Source organism: Suncus etruscus, chromosome 4, assembly GCF_024139225.1.
Source record: "Suncus etruscus isolate mSunEtr1 chromosome 4, mSunEtr1.pri.cur, whole genome shotgun sequence".
NCBI classification, from domain to species: domain Eukaryota; kingdom Metazoa; phylum Chordata; class Mammalia; order Eulipotyphla; family Soricidae; genus Suncus; species Suncus etruscus.
In genome coordinates, this window is record NC_064851.1 from 54242469 (window position 1) to 54258851 (window position 16383).

General features: G+C 36.8%; 1 protein-coding gene across 1 annotated transcript in view; it reads left to right on the forward strand.

Annotated features, from left to right (window-relative positions):
- SNAP91 (synaptosome associated protein 91) overlaps window positions 1–16383 on the forward strand; it is a 147919-nt gene that overhangs the window by 120101 nt on the left and 11435 nt on the right. The window contains exons 27-28 of the mRNA XM_049772312.1: window positions 13797–13880; window positions 14875–14979. Coding sequence (XP_049628269.1) covers window positions 13797–13880; window positions 14875–14979 — 189 coding nt within the window. The remainder of the gene's footprint in view (window positions 1–13796; window positions 13881–14874; window positions 14980–16383) is intronic.

Here is a 16383-nt window from a genome sequence, read left to right on the forward strand (position 1 = left end):
AAGCAACATCCACCAGCCACAGTTAAACCATGGGAATGAATTAAAATAGTGTGTGTACCATTTTAGAAATACTTCATTTAAAAATATTGTATTAGGACTGGAGCAATGAGAGTGGGTAGGTGTTTATCTTGCATGTGGCTGACTCAGGTTCCATCCCCAGCTTCCCATATGGTTCTTCCAAGTTCACCAGGAATGATTCCAGTGTACAGATCCAAGAGTCAACCCTATATATAGCTGGGTGTGCTCAAAAACGAAAAACAAACAAAATATTGTTTTCCAGGACCAGAATGATAATACAACAGGCAGGAAGCTGTATGGCCAATTCTAGTTTGGTCCCTGGCATTCTACATGGTTCCCCCAATCACAGCCAGGAATAATTTTTGAGCATTGCCAGATGTGAACCAAAAACAAGGATTGGGAAGAGAGCTCAAGTGGTGGAACACATGTACAAGGTCAAGAGGTTTTTTGTTTATTTGTTTGTTTTCTTTTGAGAGCCTCTCAGGCAGTGTTCAAGGCTTAATATAGTTCTGTGATTAGGAATTACTAGTGAGCTCAGGGAACCTTTCACATTGCCAGATATCAAACCCAGATCAGCTACATACAAGATAAGTGCCCTATCACTGTATTATCTCTCTAACTCTCTCTATAGCTTGCTGTAGTGTGGGTCTCTTGATTCTATTGTCATTGACTTTGGGTTGGGTATTTAGGTCAGATTATTTTTTATTTCCACTCAATGCTCATGAGACCATTTTGCCCCTGATACCATCAATTTTTTTTCTCAATTTGTAGGAAGCCATATAAATATGAGCCAGAAAAAGATTATTAATGTTCTATGGTTCTGTTGAAAAAAATAGATAGGAAAGTGGGCAGGAGCCACTGTCTAGAAGCTATAAATATAAATTGGAAAAAAAAGGGAAGCTGGTATGGCAAAAGTTTTTGTTTGGTTGATTGGTTGGGGTTCTTTTTGCATAGGCACAGTAAGTATTGGAGAAATTGGAAATTCCCTTGGCCTAACGGGGGTCTCAAACTCGCAGCCCGGGGGCCGTTTGTGGCCCTCCGTACAACATTTTGTGGACCTGCCTAGAGGAATCTTTTTTTGTTTTGTTTTGTTTTAGTTGTTTGGGTCACACCCCCCAATGTTCAAGGCTTACTACTGACTTTTCACTCAAGGATCACCCCGACTTTGCTGCCTGCGGCCCCCAGGTAAATTGAGTTTGAGACCCCTGGAAGAGACACAGGGTGTCTCTACCCTTGAAGCATACTGTCGTGAAACCAACTCCAGGCTCAGACATGTTCATTGTCAAACCCCAAGGTCTTTCCTTATGGTGCCAAGAAACATTCTGCTCAGTCACTGTTGTAATTAGAGATCTTGATTTTTGCACAGATCCTAGAATGAAGTCTAGGATAAAGTCTTTTGTTATGCTCCCAAGAAAAGTTCTGCTCAGGGCAGTTTTTGTAGTTAATCTTCTGTAATTAGTACTCTTGGTTTTTGCATAGATCTTAGTACAGAGTGTCTTCTGATTTCATCTCATCATTAGGTGATGAGGTAGGGCAACCTGCCCTTAGATCAAGTTTTTACTTTTTCCTCATCATCATATGTCATATGAACCTACTCTGGCACAGGTTGGAACAGTATTGGGACTCCCCCAGGGGGAGTTTGATTCCTGGTACTGGTGCAGAGAACTGTGTCAGTTCTAAGGTTGAGGATCAGAGGTTTGAGATTGGATGGTTGATATCCATTCACAGTAAATCTAAGTCGAATCCCCATGGCAAATGTTCAAGATGGAAGGCACCCTGTATAATAAAATTTATGGGTTCTTGTCCCTATTAGATAATAATGTGTATCTATACATAACATTTCCTCTCCATTTAATGTGCCTATGCAAAAAAAGAACAATGCATATTATATTATTGGTGCATTTGGAGGCAAACATGACAAGCTCTACAATCTCTGTGCCCTGCTATTGATCTGAGCTTTTATTCCATGCAAGACTTTTCTACTAGAATTTCTTATTAAGCATAACCAAAACAAGCAAAAGAAAAAAAGGGGGGAATGGAAGAAGCTACCTCTACATTTGGAAATAAGCATACTAAGAGGTATAACTATTAAGGAATTAAACATACAAAGAAAATATAGATATCCTCATTAAGTATTTGAGATAGTCTTGGGGGATATGATCCAGGGTACATTTTCATCCCACACCATGGTCTTATTGAGTCTGAGAATGGTTTACAACATTAAGGCAATAAGGGATCTGGTAGCGTTCTCCAGCTGGGGGTTCCTCTGGAGCTGAATTGGGTAGCAAGCAACAGTTCACAATGGGGGGTTGGGGTAAAGGGCTGCATAGAATGAGCCAGCAGGAGTGGTGACTGCAGCTTCTTTCTTGCTGGACCACAGATGTGGGGATGAGAGGGTATCCTTTCACTTTGGGAGCTGGGTGGCAGCTTACTGGGACAGGGACCAGTTTTGGTTCTTAAGGAGTTAAGAACTGAGGGTAAAGAGAGTTAAATAGGGAGAGATATTGAATCAGAATTGAAGGGGTGAAAGGGTAGTAGGAATTTTGAATAGGGGAAGAGAGGAGGGTTAATATATAACAGGGGCTATATACAATATAGGCTTGGATGTTTACAATACAGATTAGACAAACATAAAGGAGACCACTGCATATAGACTCATGCCCACTTATAGATGGACATTAGAGGTCTATTCATAGGTTGTAGTTGGAGGCCTGACCCTTATGGAATGGGTCAGACCACTTGAAAATTAAATAAATAATAGATTTTTAAAAAACTTTAAAAAATTGGGCCAGGACTTCAGAGGGGAAAGCACAATTTCTAAGCACTTCATCAATGGTGAGGGTGAACTTTGCTAAATGAAGCTTTCAGGGTTAGCTTGTGCATGGAGCATTTTAGGATAAACATTTTCACATCTAGAGTACTAAGCAATATGCTAGTGAGCACTATAAAAGAAGTCTACCCTATGAAGTATCATCCACCGTCTCTTGTATATCAAGGTTCTGAAAGGACACTGACAGAAAAGGCATTATGATATAATAGTGACATAGTTTGAATTGAAAAAGAATAATAAAGAAGAGAAGGAAAACAAAAGAGTTAAAAAATGATAATAATTTTCAGAAACATACTCAATGAGTGGGGCCTGTAACAAAAGTCTATGGTGTTCAGTTGCTACTTCATGGTCTCTATGGTTATAAGATTTAGGTCATAATGGTAGACATAATCAAAAGGAAGTGGATAAATTGGAGTATTTTGTCAAGACATTGTCATAATTGCACTTTATTTGGAGTCTAGTATGTATTGCGAAATTAAGGTCTCCAGCCTCTATCTCCAAGAACCTCTGTGGAGAAAGAAGTTGAAGAATTATTTTATACATAATAAAATTAAGGACTAAACATGTTGATTGTGAGCACTGCAGTGTGAGTCCTGGCATCCAATTATAATCTGCACCTAGTTCTGTGGATAAATACATTAGAACATCATTATAGACCTTTGTAGTGAAAGGTTAATTGAACACCTGTTCAATCTAAACAGCTATTTTCATTGTTGCAGATTTCTTGGAGGAAAGGCTTGTATTTCTACTCTTCTGCTTGATTTGTTCCAGGGGTCTCAAACTCAATTTACCTGGGGGCTGCAGGAGGCAAAGTCGGGGTGATCCAGTAGTAAGCCTTGAACATTTATTAAAAAACAACACCCAAAGGCCATTTTTTATGATCAGCTATAAAATAGGAGTTCCAATTTAAATTTTACAAAAGATAATTAGCAGAAAATTATGAGTATCTTCAAAACTGACTTATGTCAAGGATGACTGTGTACTTTATTTTTCACAGTAATTTATTTGAGAGGGACAGGGAGAAGTAATCATTTTCCTCTCCCACCCAACAATTACCTATCTGGGAACCCATGTTCTGGTAGTCTAAACAGGTATTCTTCTGGGTCTATGGACTATACTTCTTTCTTACATAAAAAAATAGATATCCACTATCTTATTTCACTGTCTTATTTAAGGTACCAGGAGATATTCAATAACAATATAAGTCAAAAAACTGAAGAAAATTATATTTTTTAAAATTGAGCTTATAGATTATTTATAAAGCATATTAAAATAAAATTTCTCATTATCAATTTAAAGGAATTAATTTGTTCTTTTTCATGCAGAGTTAGAGAGGCCTTATGTGATGTTCGCAACGTTTTGTGTTTTAATGGAAATGCCCTTCACAGAATAAAGCATTTACTTTTTAATCTTAATTATTTATTTATGTAAGCACTATGGTTACAATATTGAGTTTCATGATTGAGTTTCAATCTTTAATTGTACACCATCCTCCAGCAGTGCATTTTCTGCCGTTAGTGTCTCAAGTGTCCCACTGACCCCACCCTCCCTGCCTGCCTCTGGAGCAGAGATTTTTACATCTCTCTCACATTCATGTTTTTTCCTTTTGGCTATATGGTTTGCACTATTGTTAGTGAAGAACTATCATGCATATCACTTTATCACCTTTCAGCACCCAGGTCATATCCAGAGTAATCAGTTCCAATTATCATTATTATAATGAACCCTTCTCTACCCAAACTGCACTGTAACACTGTTCTTCGGGTATCAAGTTTTCTGCCATAGGCCCTAATTTCTATTGTCTCAGGATATTATTACCTTATTATCTTATGTTTTTGTTATATCCCACAAATGAGTGATTAATCTATGTCTATCACTCTCCCTCTAACTCAGTGCTTCTCAAATAGTGGGGTTCACCACCCCCCTACGTGGGGCACCAGGCTCCAAAAAGGGGCGCACGTTTGACCTCAGTTAAACGTTTGATGCTTAACAAGCTAAGCCTCGTGTTTATGTCTCTGTATGTCTCTGGGGCTGAGAGTTGCTGTGTCCTGCTTCAAATCCTGCTTCGAAAAGCTATGCATTGCAAAATGTGCTCATTGCAGCCATTAATCCAGACATCACCTCTGATTAAAAAGTCAGCTCAAATTATTTTATGGATTTTTGTTTTGCAGGTTAAAGTTATTTTTAATAAAGATACTATTTACTGTCATGTGGGGGGGCACAAAAAATGTTTTCTTCTTCCTAGGGGGGGCATGACAGAAAATAATTGAGAAGCAGTGCTCTAACTTATTTCACAAAGCAAAATACTCTCCATATCCATCCATGTTTAAGCAAAATTTATGACTTCATTTTTTCTAACAGCTATCAGTGAACCTCAAACTTTTTAAACAGGGGGCCAGTTCACTATCCTTCAGACTGTTGGAGGGCCTGATTATAGTAAAAACAAAAACTATGAACAAATTCCTATGCACACTGCATGTATTTTATTTTGAAGTGAAGAAACAAAACAGGAACAAATACAATATACCTGCAGACCGTAGTTTGAGGACCACTGACTGCTACATAATATTCCACTGTGTTGAGATAACAGTTTCATTAGCCACTCATCTGTTCTTGGGCACTTGTTTTATGTTTTATAGATTATGTCTATTGTAAATAGTGTTCGATGAAAAGAAGAATGCAGATGGATTTTCTGCATGAAGTGTTTGGGTTCCTTGGGCATATCCCTAGTATATTGCTGGATCATATGGGAGCTAATTTCTAGTTTTGTCAAGAATGACCATATTGTTTCCCAAAAAGGCTGGACCAGTCTGCATTTCCATCAGTACTGAAAGAACGTTCCTTTCTCACTGCATCCATGTCAGTGCTGATTGTTCTTGTTCTTTGTGATGTGTACCAGTGTTTGTAGTGTGAAATGATTTCTCATTGTCATTTTGATTTGCTTCTCCCTGCTGATTAATGATGTGGAACATTTTTTATGTACCTTTGGCTATATGTACTTCTTTGAGGAAATGTCTGTTCATTTCTTCTCCCCATTTTTTGATGGAATTAAATGATTTTTCTTACTAAATTCTGCCAGTGCCTTGTATATCTTAGATAATAACCCCTTATCTAATATGCATTGGGTGAATAGTTTCTTCCATCCTGTGGTTGGTCTTTGTATCCTATTCACTGTTTTCTTTGAGATGCAAAAGCTTCTCAGTTTAATATAGACCCATATGCTTAACTTTGCTTTTACTTGCTTGGACAGTGGTATTTCATCCTTGACTCCACCATTAGCTTCAATGTCATGGAATGTTCTGCCTATGTTTTCCTCTATATGCCTTAAGGTTTTAGGTCTGATACTAAGAATTTTAATCCATTTTTATTTGGCCCTCATGCATGATACTAAGGAGAGGTCTGAGTTCACTTTTTGTATGTAATTGACCAGTTTTCCCAGCATCTTTGTTGAAGAGACTTTTCTTTCTTCACTGTGTATTTCTTGACCCTTTATTGAAGACTACTTGGTCATATACCTATGATCTATTCCATTCATTAACTTAGAGTCTGTTTTTATTCTAATACTATGCTGTTTTAATAATACCTTATGTCTTATAGTGCTGTTTAAATTTGAGGAAAGTGATGGCACCCATCCTTTTTTCCCCAAGGATTGCTTTAGATATTCCTGAATGTTTATTGTTCCAAATGAATTTTACTTCTTTAATCCACTTCTTTGAAAAATGTCATGGGTGATTTCATTGGGATTGTCCATCCTGGATCAGCTGCATACAAGGCAAACATTCTACCGCTGTGCTATTTCTCCAGCCCCACCACCTGTGTCTCTTAACTGACGTATTTAGCCTGTTAACATTGAGAGATTATTATTACTATGGGATTTTGTGTTATCTTTTTGTAGAAGTTTACTGTGTTAGTGGAGTCTGTCTTGTCTTAAAGTAGACCCTTCAATTCTTTTAACATTTGCTTGAGTCTGTAAAGTTCCTAAGCTGTTTTTTATTTTTTTTATCTGTAATACAATTTATTCTTCCTTCAAACCTGAATGAAAATCTGGCTGGGTGAAATATTCATGGCAAGGTTTTCATTCCATTGAGGTTTTTCATTGACTAGAAGAAAGGTGTGACCACAAGTAATGGTCCTGCCTCTTCAGTGTTCCCTTGGTGGCCTGCTGTTCCTGCCTCTTGGTGCATGCATGGTCTGCACATTTCCTCTTTATTTTCCCTCAATTCTGTTTTAGAAAGGTTAATGTGGCAGTGAGTTTAAGATAGAATGAAGGAAAATAGAGAAAAGAGGGGTTAAATAACTGGTATCTGGAATATCAACTGGAGGTTAAAAAGTATACCACTAGAAATAGCAACATAATAGATTGAGAGCAAAGAGGAATGAGAAAACAGATTTCAGAACTGACATACCCAGATCTGTATGAATGAAGCCATCAAGAAGTGGTTGCTCAAATCTTGCCTGAGGAAGTTTATTAAATAATGAGTTCCATTAAGCCCAAGGCAAAACAAGGCAGAGTTCTTTAAAGGATGATATTAAGTTGGAGACTTCCCTTGGTCATTACCTATCCTGATATCAAAATTTCAAAACTATACAAAATTAGGAATTCATCAAATAATTAACAACTCTGTTGCTTTTTTAAGACAAACAGGTAGCTAGTTATCTGATTGGCAGGTATTATGGGACTAAGATAGAAATTATTAGTGTTTTTAAATCTTAATTCATTTTGTTTTTTAAGCAAAAAAATTTAATCATTATTAAAATACAAAAAGTAGATATGGTTTGCTTTCATATTACTCCCTACAGCATCTGTGGAGAGAAAAATTAGAACAGTAAATTCATTAAGAGTTATTAGTAGGGGCTGTAGCGTTGGCACATCAGTAGGGTGTTTGCCTTGCACGCAGCAGATCCAGGGCGAACCTGGTTTCAATCCCCAGTGCCCCATATGATCCCCCAAGCCAGGAGCGATTTCTGAGCGCATAGCCAGGGGTAACACCCCTGACCATGACCAAGTGTCGCCCAAAAAACAAACAAAAAGTTATTAGTAATTCTATTTATTCTACTTGACATTTTAGGCAACAGTAAAAGACTGTTGCTGAGTCATTTTGTCTTCAATAACTCTCATTTAGTCTTATAGTCTAAATAAATTTGCTTTCATTCATTTACTTTACCTTTAACAAACCACTGGTTTTGCTTCAACTTTTTATATCAATCTAAAAGTTCTGTGCCTTTCTAACATCTTCCTCTCTACCCGGTTCTCTCATAAGACCTCTCTCACATTTTCCCATGCTCTAAGATATATTTAATTTAGTTTTCTAAGACCATTGTAGGAAAATAAGAACATATGAAAATAATGAGCTTCAGAAACATCAAAGCCTTGTTTCTAAAATTTCCTAGGAATCTAGGGCCAGAGTAAAATACAGTAGGTAGAGTGCTTGCCTTGCACATAGCCAACCCTGGTTCCATCTCAGACATCCTATGTAGTCCTCCCTCAACTCCAACTAGGGTTGTGAGAAGACCCCCCCAAAAAAAACTAAAAAAAAAAGGAAATTTCCTAATAATTTGTAGACCTTTACTTTTGAGGAGATAAATGGATTAGATGAAGAGACTTTTACTGCTATTTAAGATTTTTTTATGCTTTAATTTTCTTTAGTTTTCTTTAGGAGGTGCAATGATAAAACTATACAGGTGACACAGCCAAATTAAAAATGAAACATTAACTTATTGTTATTTAATAAATAATTAATAATACATTAATAGTTTAATATTTTAAATATATTTTCTTGGTAGGCTCCAGTTATCCTGGCCATCAAGAACCTTGTATTTTTAGGATTATTTACCTTTCTAATTTATTAGGTGTTGAAATTGAGAAATAACACACTTTGCAGAAAGCCATAGCATCCATTAAACTCATAAAAAATACTTTTCGTTCCTAGGACAAATATCAATTAGTCATGGTGTATAATTCCTTTAATATGATACAGGATTTTATATTTTGGTATTTTTGTTCAGTTAGGAGTTATTTTATAAATAACCAGTATTTATAAAATGTATTAGTATGTATATTCCTCTTGATGACTTTGATATCAAAGGAGCACTAGTATTAAAGAATAATCCTTCTAAATTCCCCAGAGTTTTTCTGAACTTTTTAAACCCTTAATTCCCAAAAGCATCACATTCTTTTTTTTTAATTTTTTTATTTTTAATTATGAGAACAAGGATGCAAAGAAAGAGGACAAGGTAAAGTTACAGTGGAAGGACAATCACCCATAACATAATTCTCAGAAGTCCCCTTGCTGATATCTTAACTTTGAAATTTCAGCCAAGGAACATTAAGATAAATAAGACAGAATCCATGTACAATTACTTTGTCCCTCAAGTCCCCAGATTGTAACACATTATAATATTTCTTAACAGTACACAAGGCAATCTAAAGCCATAAAACTTACGTAACTCCTTAAACATTACAGGCATAGTATTTTTTTACATTTCCATATACATGCATATTAGCTTAAGTTAACCTCAAATTTTAAGTGTTTTTTTTAAGGATTAGAGTCAAAGGAGCACAGTAAAAATGGTGTTAGAGTGGCAATTATTGTTTGCATAGGCCCACCAAAATATGAGGGACATGGAAAGAAATAACCTTGACCTAAATACAAAGAGACCCAACCCCTGAAGGTTCCTGGCACAAGACCGACTCTAGGCTCCAGGCAAGCTAGATCGTCCAATCCAAGACATTGTCTGTAGTGCCAGCACACTTTTATTTTTCACACAGTCTCTGTTGTTGGTATCATGTTTCTGTATTAAAGATCCTGGAATCCGCATATCCTACATTGAAGTCAGGATGTGGAGCGTCCTCTCGTTGCACCTCACAATCAAAGGGCAATGCAGGGAGCCCTGTTCTGTAAGCAGGTCGTTGTTGTTGTTAAGTCTTCTCAGTGTTAAGGGAATTCTCTTTTGAGCAGGTCGATGTCTGAGCAATGTAGGGTCTTCCGTGGTAGAGGATTGCTTCCATGTGATGTTATAGACCATCCTGGATGTTTCGTGGATGGCTTCCCTGGTTCAGGAGTAAATGGAAAATGCCCTTTCTTCTGAGGTCTGTGCCAGGTCTTTATGTCAATGTTCAGGGTGTAAGGTCCCTTTGCACTACAAGATTTGTGTGTTCCAATCTCTATTAGATAGGATCTTATTTATATGTATAGTATTTTCCCATTTTAATGTGCCTAAGGCATCACATTCTTTTGCCTTTCTTCACAAGCTCTTTATTTAGTATACTTTTGCTTTGTTAGCTATTACCTTAAACAGATACTTTCCAGTAAATATTTTTTGCATGGGGCTTCAGGTAACAACTTTGAAGTACATTCCCATTTTGGAAAGATGTAGTTTTAGTTTGGCATGAGCCAGCATTTCTAGAGAGCCACTCATACAAGACAAAATAAATAATTTAATATATTTTCCTCATTTAGTACTATTCCTGAGAGTGGAATTTCACTTGGAGTTAGGGAAGTAGAGAGGATAGTTTGGACCACACCTGGCTGTGCTCAGGGCTTACTCCTGGCAAGACTTGGGATATCATATGTGATAGAGAGGATTAAAACTTGGGTCAATTTCTTTATTCATTTCTCTTTTTTTTTAATAATATCTTTATTTAAATATCATGATTTCAAACATGATTGTAGTTGTGTTTCAGTCATAAAAAGCACACCTCCCTTTCACCAGTGCATCAGTCCCATCACCAATGCCCCCATCTCCCTCACCCCACTCCTGTATTCAAGATAGGCTTTCTACTTTCCTCACTCATTGACATTCTTATGATAGTTCTAATTGTATTTATTTCTCTAACTGCACTCACTGCTCTTTGTGGTGAGCTTCATATTGTGAGCCAGTCCTTCTGGCCCTTATCTCTGGGAATTATTTCAATAATGTCTTTTATTTTTCTTAAAACCCATAGATGAGTGAGACTATTCTGTGTGTGTGTGTCTCTCTCTCTGACTTATTTCACTCAGCATAATAGATTCCACGTACATCCATGTATAGGAAAATTTTATGACTTCATCTCTCCTGATGGCTGCATAATATTTCATTGTGTATATGTACCAGTTTCTTCAGTCATTCATCTGTTAAAGGGCATCTTGGTTATTTCTAACTTCTGGCTATTGTAAATAGTGCTGCAATGAATATAGGTGTGAGGAAGGGATTTTTTTTGTTTGTATGTTTGTTTGTGGTTTTTGGGTCACACCCTGCAGTGCTCAGGGGTTATTCCTGGCTCAAGGCTCAGAAATTGCTCCTGGCAAGCACGGGGGACCATATGGGACTCTGGGATTTGAACCCATGACCTCCTGCATGAAAGGCAAACGCCTTACCTCCACGCTATCTCTCCAGCCCCAAGGAAGGGATTTTTGTATTGTATCCCTAGGAGTGGTGTAGTTGGATTATATGAGAGCTCTATTCCCAGCTTTTTGAGGAATCTCCATATTGGTTTTCATAGAAGCTGGACGAGATGGCATTCCACCAGCAGTGAATGTCTTAACAAAATGAGTCAGAAGGGGCGGGAAAGACATAGAATGATTGCACTCATTTGTGGAATATATTTTTTAAAAAGTATGATAATACTATTCAAAGACAATAGAAACAAGGGCCAAGAGAACCAATACATGGTAGGAAGTTTACCACAAATAGTTGGGGAGTGCAATTAAGACAGAGAATAGGGCCTGGAGAGATAGCACAGCGGTGTTTGCCTTGCAAGCAGCCTATCCAGGACCTAAGGTGGTTGGTTCGAATCCCGGTGTCCCATATGGTCCCCGTGCCTGCCAGGAGCTATTTCTAAGCAGACAGCCAGGAGTAACCCCTGAGCACCACCTGGTGTGGCCCAAAATCCAAAAACAAACAAACAAACAAACAAAAGACAGCGAATAGACCATTATGACAATGACAGTTGGAAATGATTACTCTGGACAAGAATTGGACACTGAAAGGAGATAAAGTGATATACATAATATTCCTCACTAACAATATTGCAAATTACAGAGTCTAAAAGAAAAGAAAGGAGGGAGAGAGGTGGGGAAGTAACTGTGGACATTGGTGGAGGGAAATGTGGATGGTGAAAGGTGTGGTATATTGTATGACAAACTCAATCATAAACAACTGTGTAATTGTATATCTCAGAGTGATTTAAAGAATTTATAAATAAAATTAATACTCAATAAAAAGAAATAAAGCCTGGGTCTATTGGATACAAGTCAAGTGTCCTACCTGACCCACTGTATCCACTGTACTCTCTTTCTCTCTGGCCCAAAATATATTTGCAAGGCTATAATGGAGTTAAAGAACAGTGGAACGGGGGCCGGAGAGATAGCATAGCGGTGTTTGCCTTGCAAGCAGCCGACTCAGGACCTAAGATGGTTGGTTCGAATCCCAGTGTCCCATATGGTCCCCCATGCCTGCCAGGAGCTATTTCTGAGCAGATAGCCAGGAGTAACCCCTGAGCACCACCGGGTGTGGCCCAAAACCAAAACCAAAAAAGAAAAAAAAAAAAGAAAAGAAAAGAACAGTGGAAGGGACTAGGTAAGTTAAATGTCATGAAGCCTATTAAGATCTAGCTGATTTTTTTAAATGAATAATTTTTAAGATGCTGCAAACTTTTGAGGGCCTTAGGGGAGTCATCTGGCTGTGCTTAGAGCTTTCTTCTGACTCTGACCTCAGAAATCATTCCTGGAGTAGCTGGAACTGCATGGGGTGCCAGGGATCAAACCTACGTCAGCTGCATGCAAGATGAACACTTTACCTGCTGTACTCTCTGGTCCCTATGTTGCTACAAACATTTTATTATCTTTTAGAGTTTGAAAGGTGTTGCTTCAGATCATTTTGCTTGTTTTTCCATTTTTTTTAGATGTTGAGGTCCTTTAAGAGTCCTTAATATGACACTTACTAACATTACTATGGTATATTTTTATTTTTACATTTTTCTCTAATTCTTAACTTAAATTTAAATATTTACAATGGGTTAATATAAAATATAAAGTAAATATTAGAGGGTGATATTCTACTACTGAAAGTGTCAGACTTATGCCTGAAATAGGATAATGTACTATATTGTATGCAATACTTAAAATGCTTCCTAAAATATAGGAATTTTTTCTTGGTACAAATTTCTTATAGTCAAGCATTATGCAGTAAATAATAATATTAAGATAATATTTAAATGATATAACACAGAAAAGAAAATAATATAATCGGGGGGAATAAAAACCTGTCAGAAACTATAATGGTAAGAATGGACAAGAGTAGAGGAGATCGACTTGTAAACAAGTGAGACTAAGTGGAATAAGAAAGTAAAAAGGGTGGGCCGGGCGGTGGCGCTGGAGGTAAGGTGCCTGCCTTGCCTGCGCTAGCCTAGGATGGACCGCGGTTCGATCCCCCGGCGTCCCATATGGTCCCCCAAGAAGCCAGGAGCAACTTCTGAGCACATAGCCAGGAGTAACCCCTGAGCGTCACCGGGTGTGGCCCAAAAACCAAAAAAAAAAAAAGAAAGTAAAAAGGAACCCCAAGGTTGTGTTAACGGTAAGGTAGTGAACCCAGTAGTAACATTATTTTAATTAACATTAATTTAGAAGTCTTGTTTATATTACTGGCATGATGTCAGAACCATCTGAGGCTTCTTTATACATCTACATTTGCAGAAGGTGTGTGCATTTTCAAATTATATTTGAGTGATAATGCAGTGGATAGATATTTGCTGTTCATGAGGCCAACTTGGGTTTGATCCTTGGCATCCCATTTGGCTTCCTGAACATTGATAGAAATAATTACTGAGCACAGAGCCAGTAATAACTCCTGAGCGTCACAAAAAATTAAAATAAGTAAAATAAAGTTATACTTGAAAATCAAATTATGTATTTTATTTGTTATTGTATATATGTGTGTGTCTCGTGGGTTGTGTTTGTTTGTGTTGTAGCAAGGAACTGTACCTGCAACCAGTTCGGGCCCTCCTGTTGCCACAGCACCATCTGTGGGACAACCTGGACCAGGGTTTGGAATGGTAAGTCACAGCCTGGGCCAAAACTGTAATAGACATTTCCAAGGCCTTTGCTAAATTAGAAGTTAACAAATAGTCCTGTAAAGTATAACTCTTTCCTAATTATAGGAAAGTATAATTTTGTAAATGTAGTCTTCTACTTTAGATCATAACTGGTTTACACATTTGTGTTGTAAATGCTTAAATCATTTCTTCAAATTAATTTTTGTAGCGCATTGCAATGAAATGTTTCAGAGTACATTATCAAAAAATAGTTATCTAACAGTTATCAAATGTCCATAACAAATATTTATATTCAAAATATTTATATCAAATATTGATACTTATATATTTATATAGAAATATCAAATATTTGTATCAAAATTATTTAAATAAATTGTTTAAATAAATAGTTGTCAAATACTTAGGAAATGTAAAATAAAAATATTTATCATAGTAAATATTAAAATTGACTGTTCTTTTTTCATATGCCTTTTAGCCATCTGTATTTCTTCTGAGGAAGTTTCTGTTCATGTCTTCTCATTTTTTGATGCGGTTAGATGTTTTTCATAGTGATTCCATTTAAAAAACTATTTTAAGAAAAGCAATCTTGCAATTGGGAGATGATATTTACACATTGTATATCTGTTAAAATGTTGATATTCCAAAAAAAAATACCATTCCTCATTATATTTAGGACTCTTCATTTATACCTAGCAAATGTTTGATCCTTGTTTCATAAAGAAATGAGATTTTATTTCTTCAAAAATTATGCTTACAGAAGGCAAATAAATAATAAAAGTTGGTAGAAATGAGGATGATATATGGCCAGCCTGGGTACTGCTTCATCTAAGTGTTTTTCTATTATCTGCCAGTCTCAGAGCATCCCTAGTTCAAAAACATAAATCATACTTTCTCAAGGACTTATCATTCTCAAAGGTTGTGACTGCCATATTAAATACATAACTGTCTCTCCAGAGTGGTTGTCATTGCTACTATCAAATACTCTCTTTTTTAGCCTCCTGCTGGTTCAGGCATGCCTATGATGCCTCAGCAGCCAGTCATGTTTGCACAACCTATGATGAGACCACCATTTGGAGCCACAGCTGTACCGGGCACACAGGTGAGTTTTCAGACTGTCTACAAGATCATGTAACTTATTATTAAATATACAACAGTCATTTAGCAAATTGTTTCTGAAAAGGGATATAATGTTATCTTTGTACCTGTTGCTTCAAAAGTAAAGAGAATATGGGAAATTATTTAAGGTGAAATATAGAGAAAAATGATGGTTATATAACTAATGTTCTTAGGTTCCTTAATTAACTTTATATATTTAGTTCAAAATAATTCCTGCTAACAACCAGAAATTTAAGGTAACTGCATTTATTCCCCCAAAATGAATCTTTCCTATACATTGTTTTATTATCTCTATGTCCACCAAGCTCAAGGTTATTGAGATAGTTCTATAAATTGCCAGCTTTGCCCAAGACTTTATGCACTAATTATGAAGAGTTTGCCAGATAGCACAGTCTAAGAGGCCAGTTTTCACAAGAATATTATCATTTCCGACTCCAGGAACAAGTCTGAGACTCCTAAGGTTTACCATCTGGGCCCAAGGTCAACCATCTGGGTTGAAGGTCCTCATGATCACTCTCAAGTTATGTAATCCTCACAGAGTTTAGGCAAGCTCATATTTCTAATATCTTTTTATTATAGTAAAAGTAAGATAACAATATTTTATTATATTGATCTATTATAAATTAGATCCATCTAAAGCAAGACAAGTATAGGATAAAGTCTAGACTTCTTTTTCCTTAGGGATACATTATTCAACTGCCATCACTATTTTTCAATATGATTGCCATTTTGCCAAACTGGAAACATACTTAGATTCTGTGTTCGGACTTTGTGGAGTTTCACTAAATATATTTAGTTAATTGAGTTACTACTCACATGAATGAACTTTTCAACTTACTTTCTCCCTAGCATGGACTAGCCATGCAAAAAAAATGTATCACATGCCAGGAGAGTTGAGTCTTCGGGCCAAATATGGGGAGAATATGAGTTGGAGAGTTCTCAAATAGCCAAATATATTTAGTGAAATTTCACAAAGTCTGAACACATAAGTTAAGTAAGTTCCTGGTGTAGCAAAATGGCAGTCATATTGAAAAATAGTGATGCCAGTTGAATAATGTATCCTTAAGGATAAAGAAAGTCTAGACATTGTCCTATATATGTCAAAGTATTAACTTAATGAAAGATTTTCTAGCCTGCTCTAAGACTATTGAAATCTGTTTACTGTTGTTTGATGGGAATGGTGAGGTATGTTAGGAGTAATAGTTGAAAATAAATTTAGGCACAGCCCAATAACTTCTGTGTGCTATTGCACACAGCAGACATTGTGGACTGCCTCTTCTCTACTGAGTGCTGGACCATGAAACATCCCACCCAGATTGTTCCCTAAGGGTACTTCTTCAGAGGTGAGCTTCCCCAGCCCACAAAAGGTGGAGCCAGAGGACTGAGG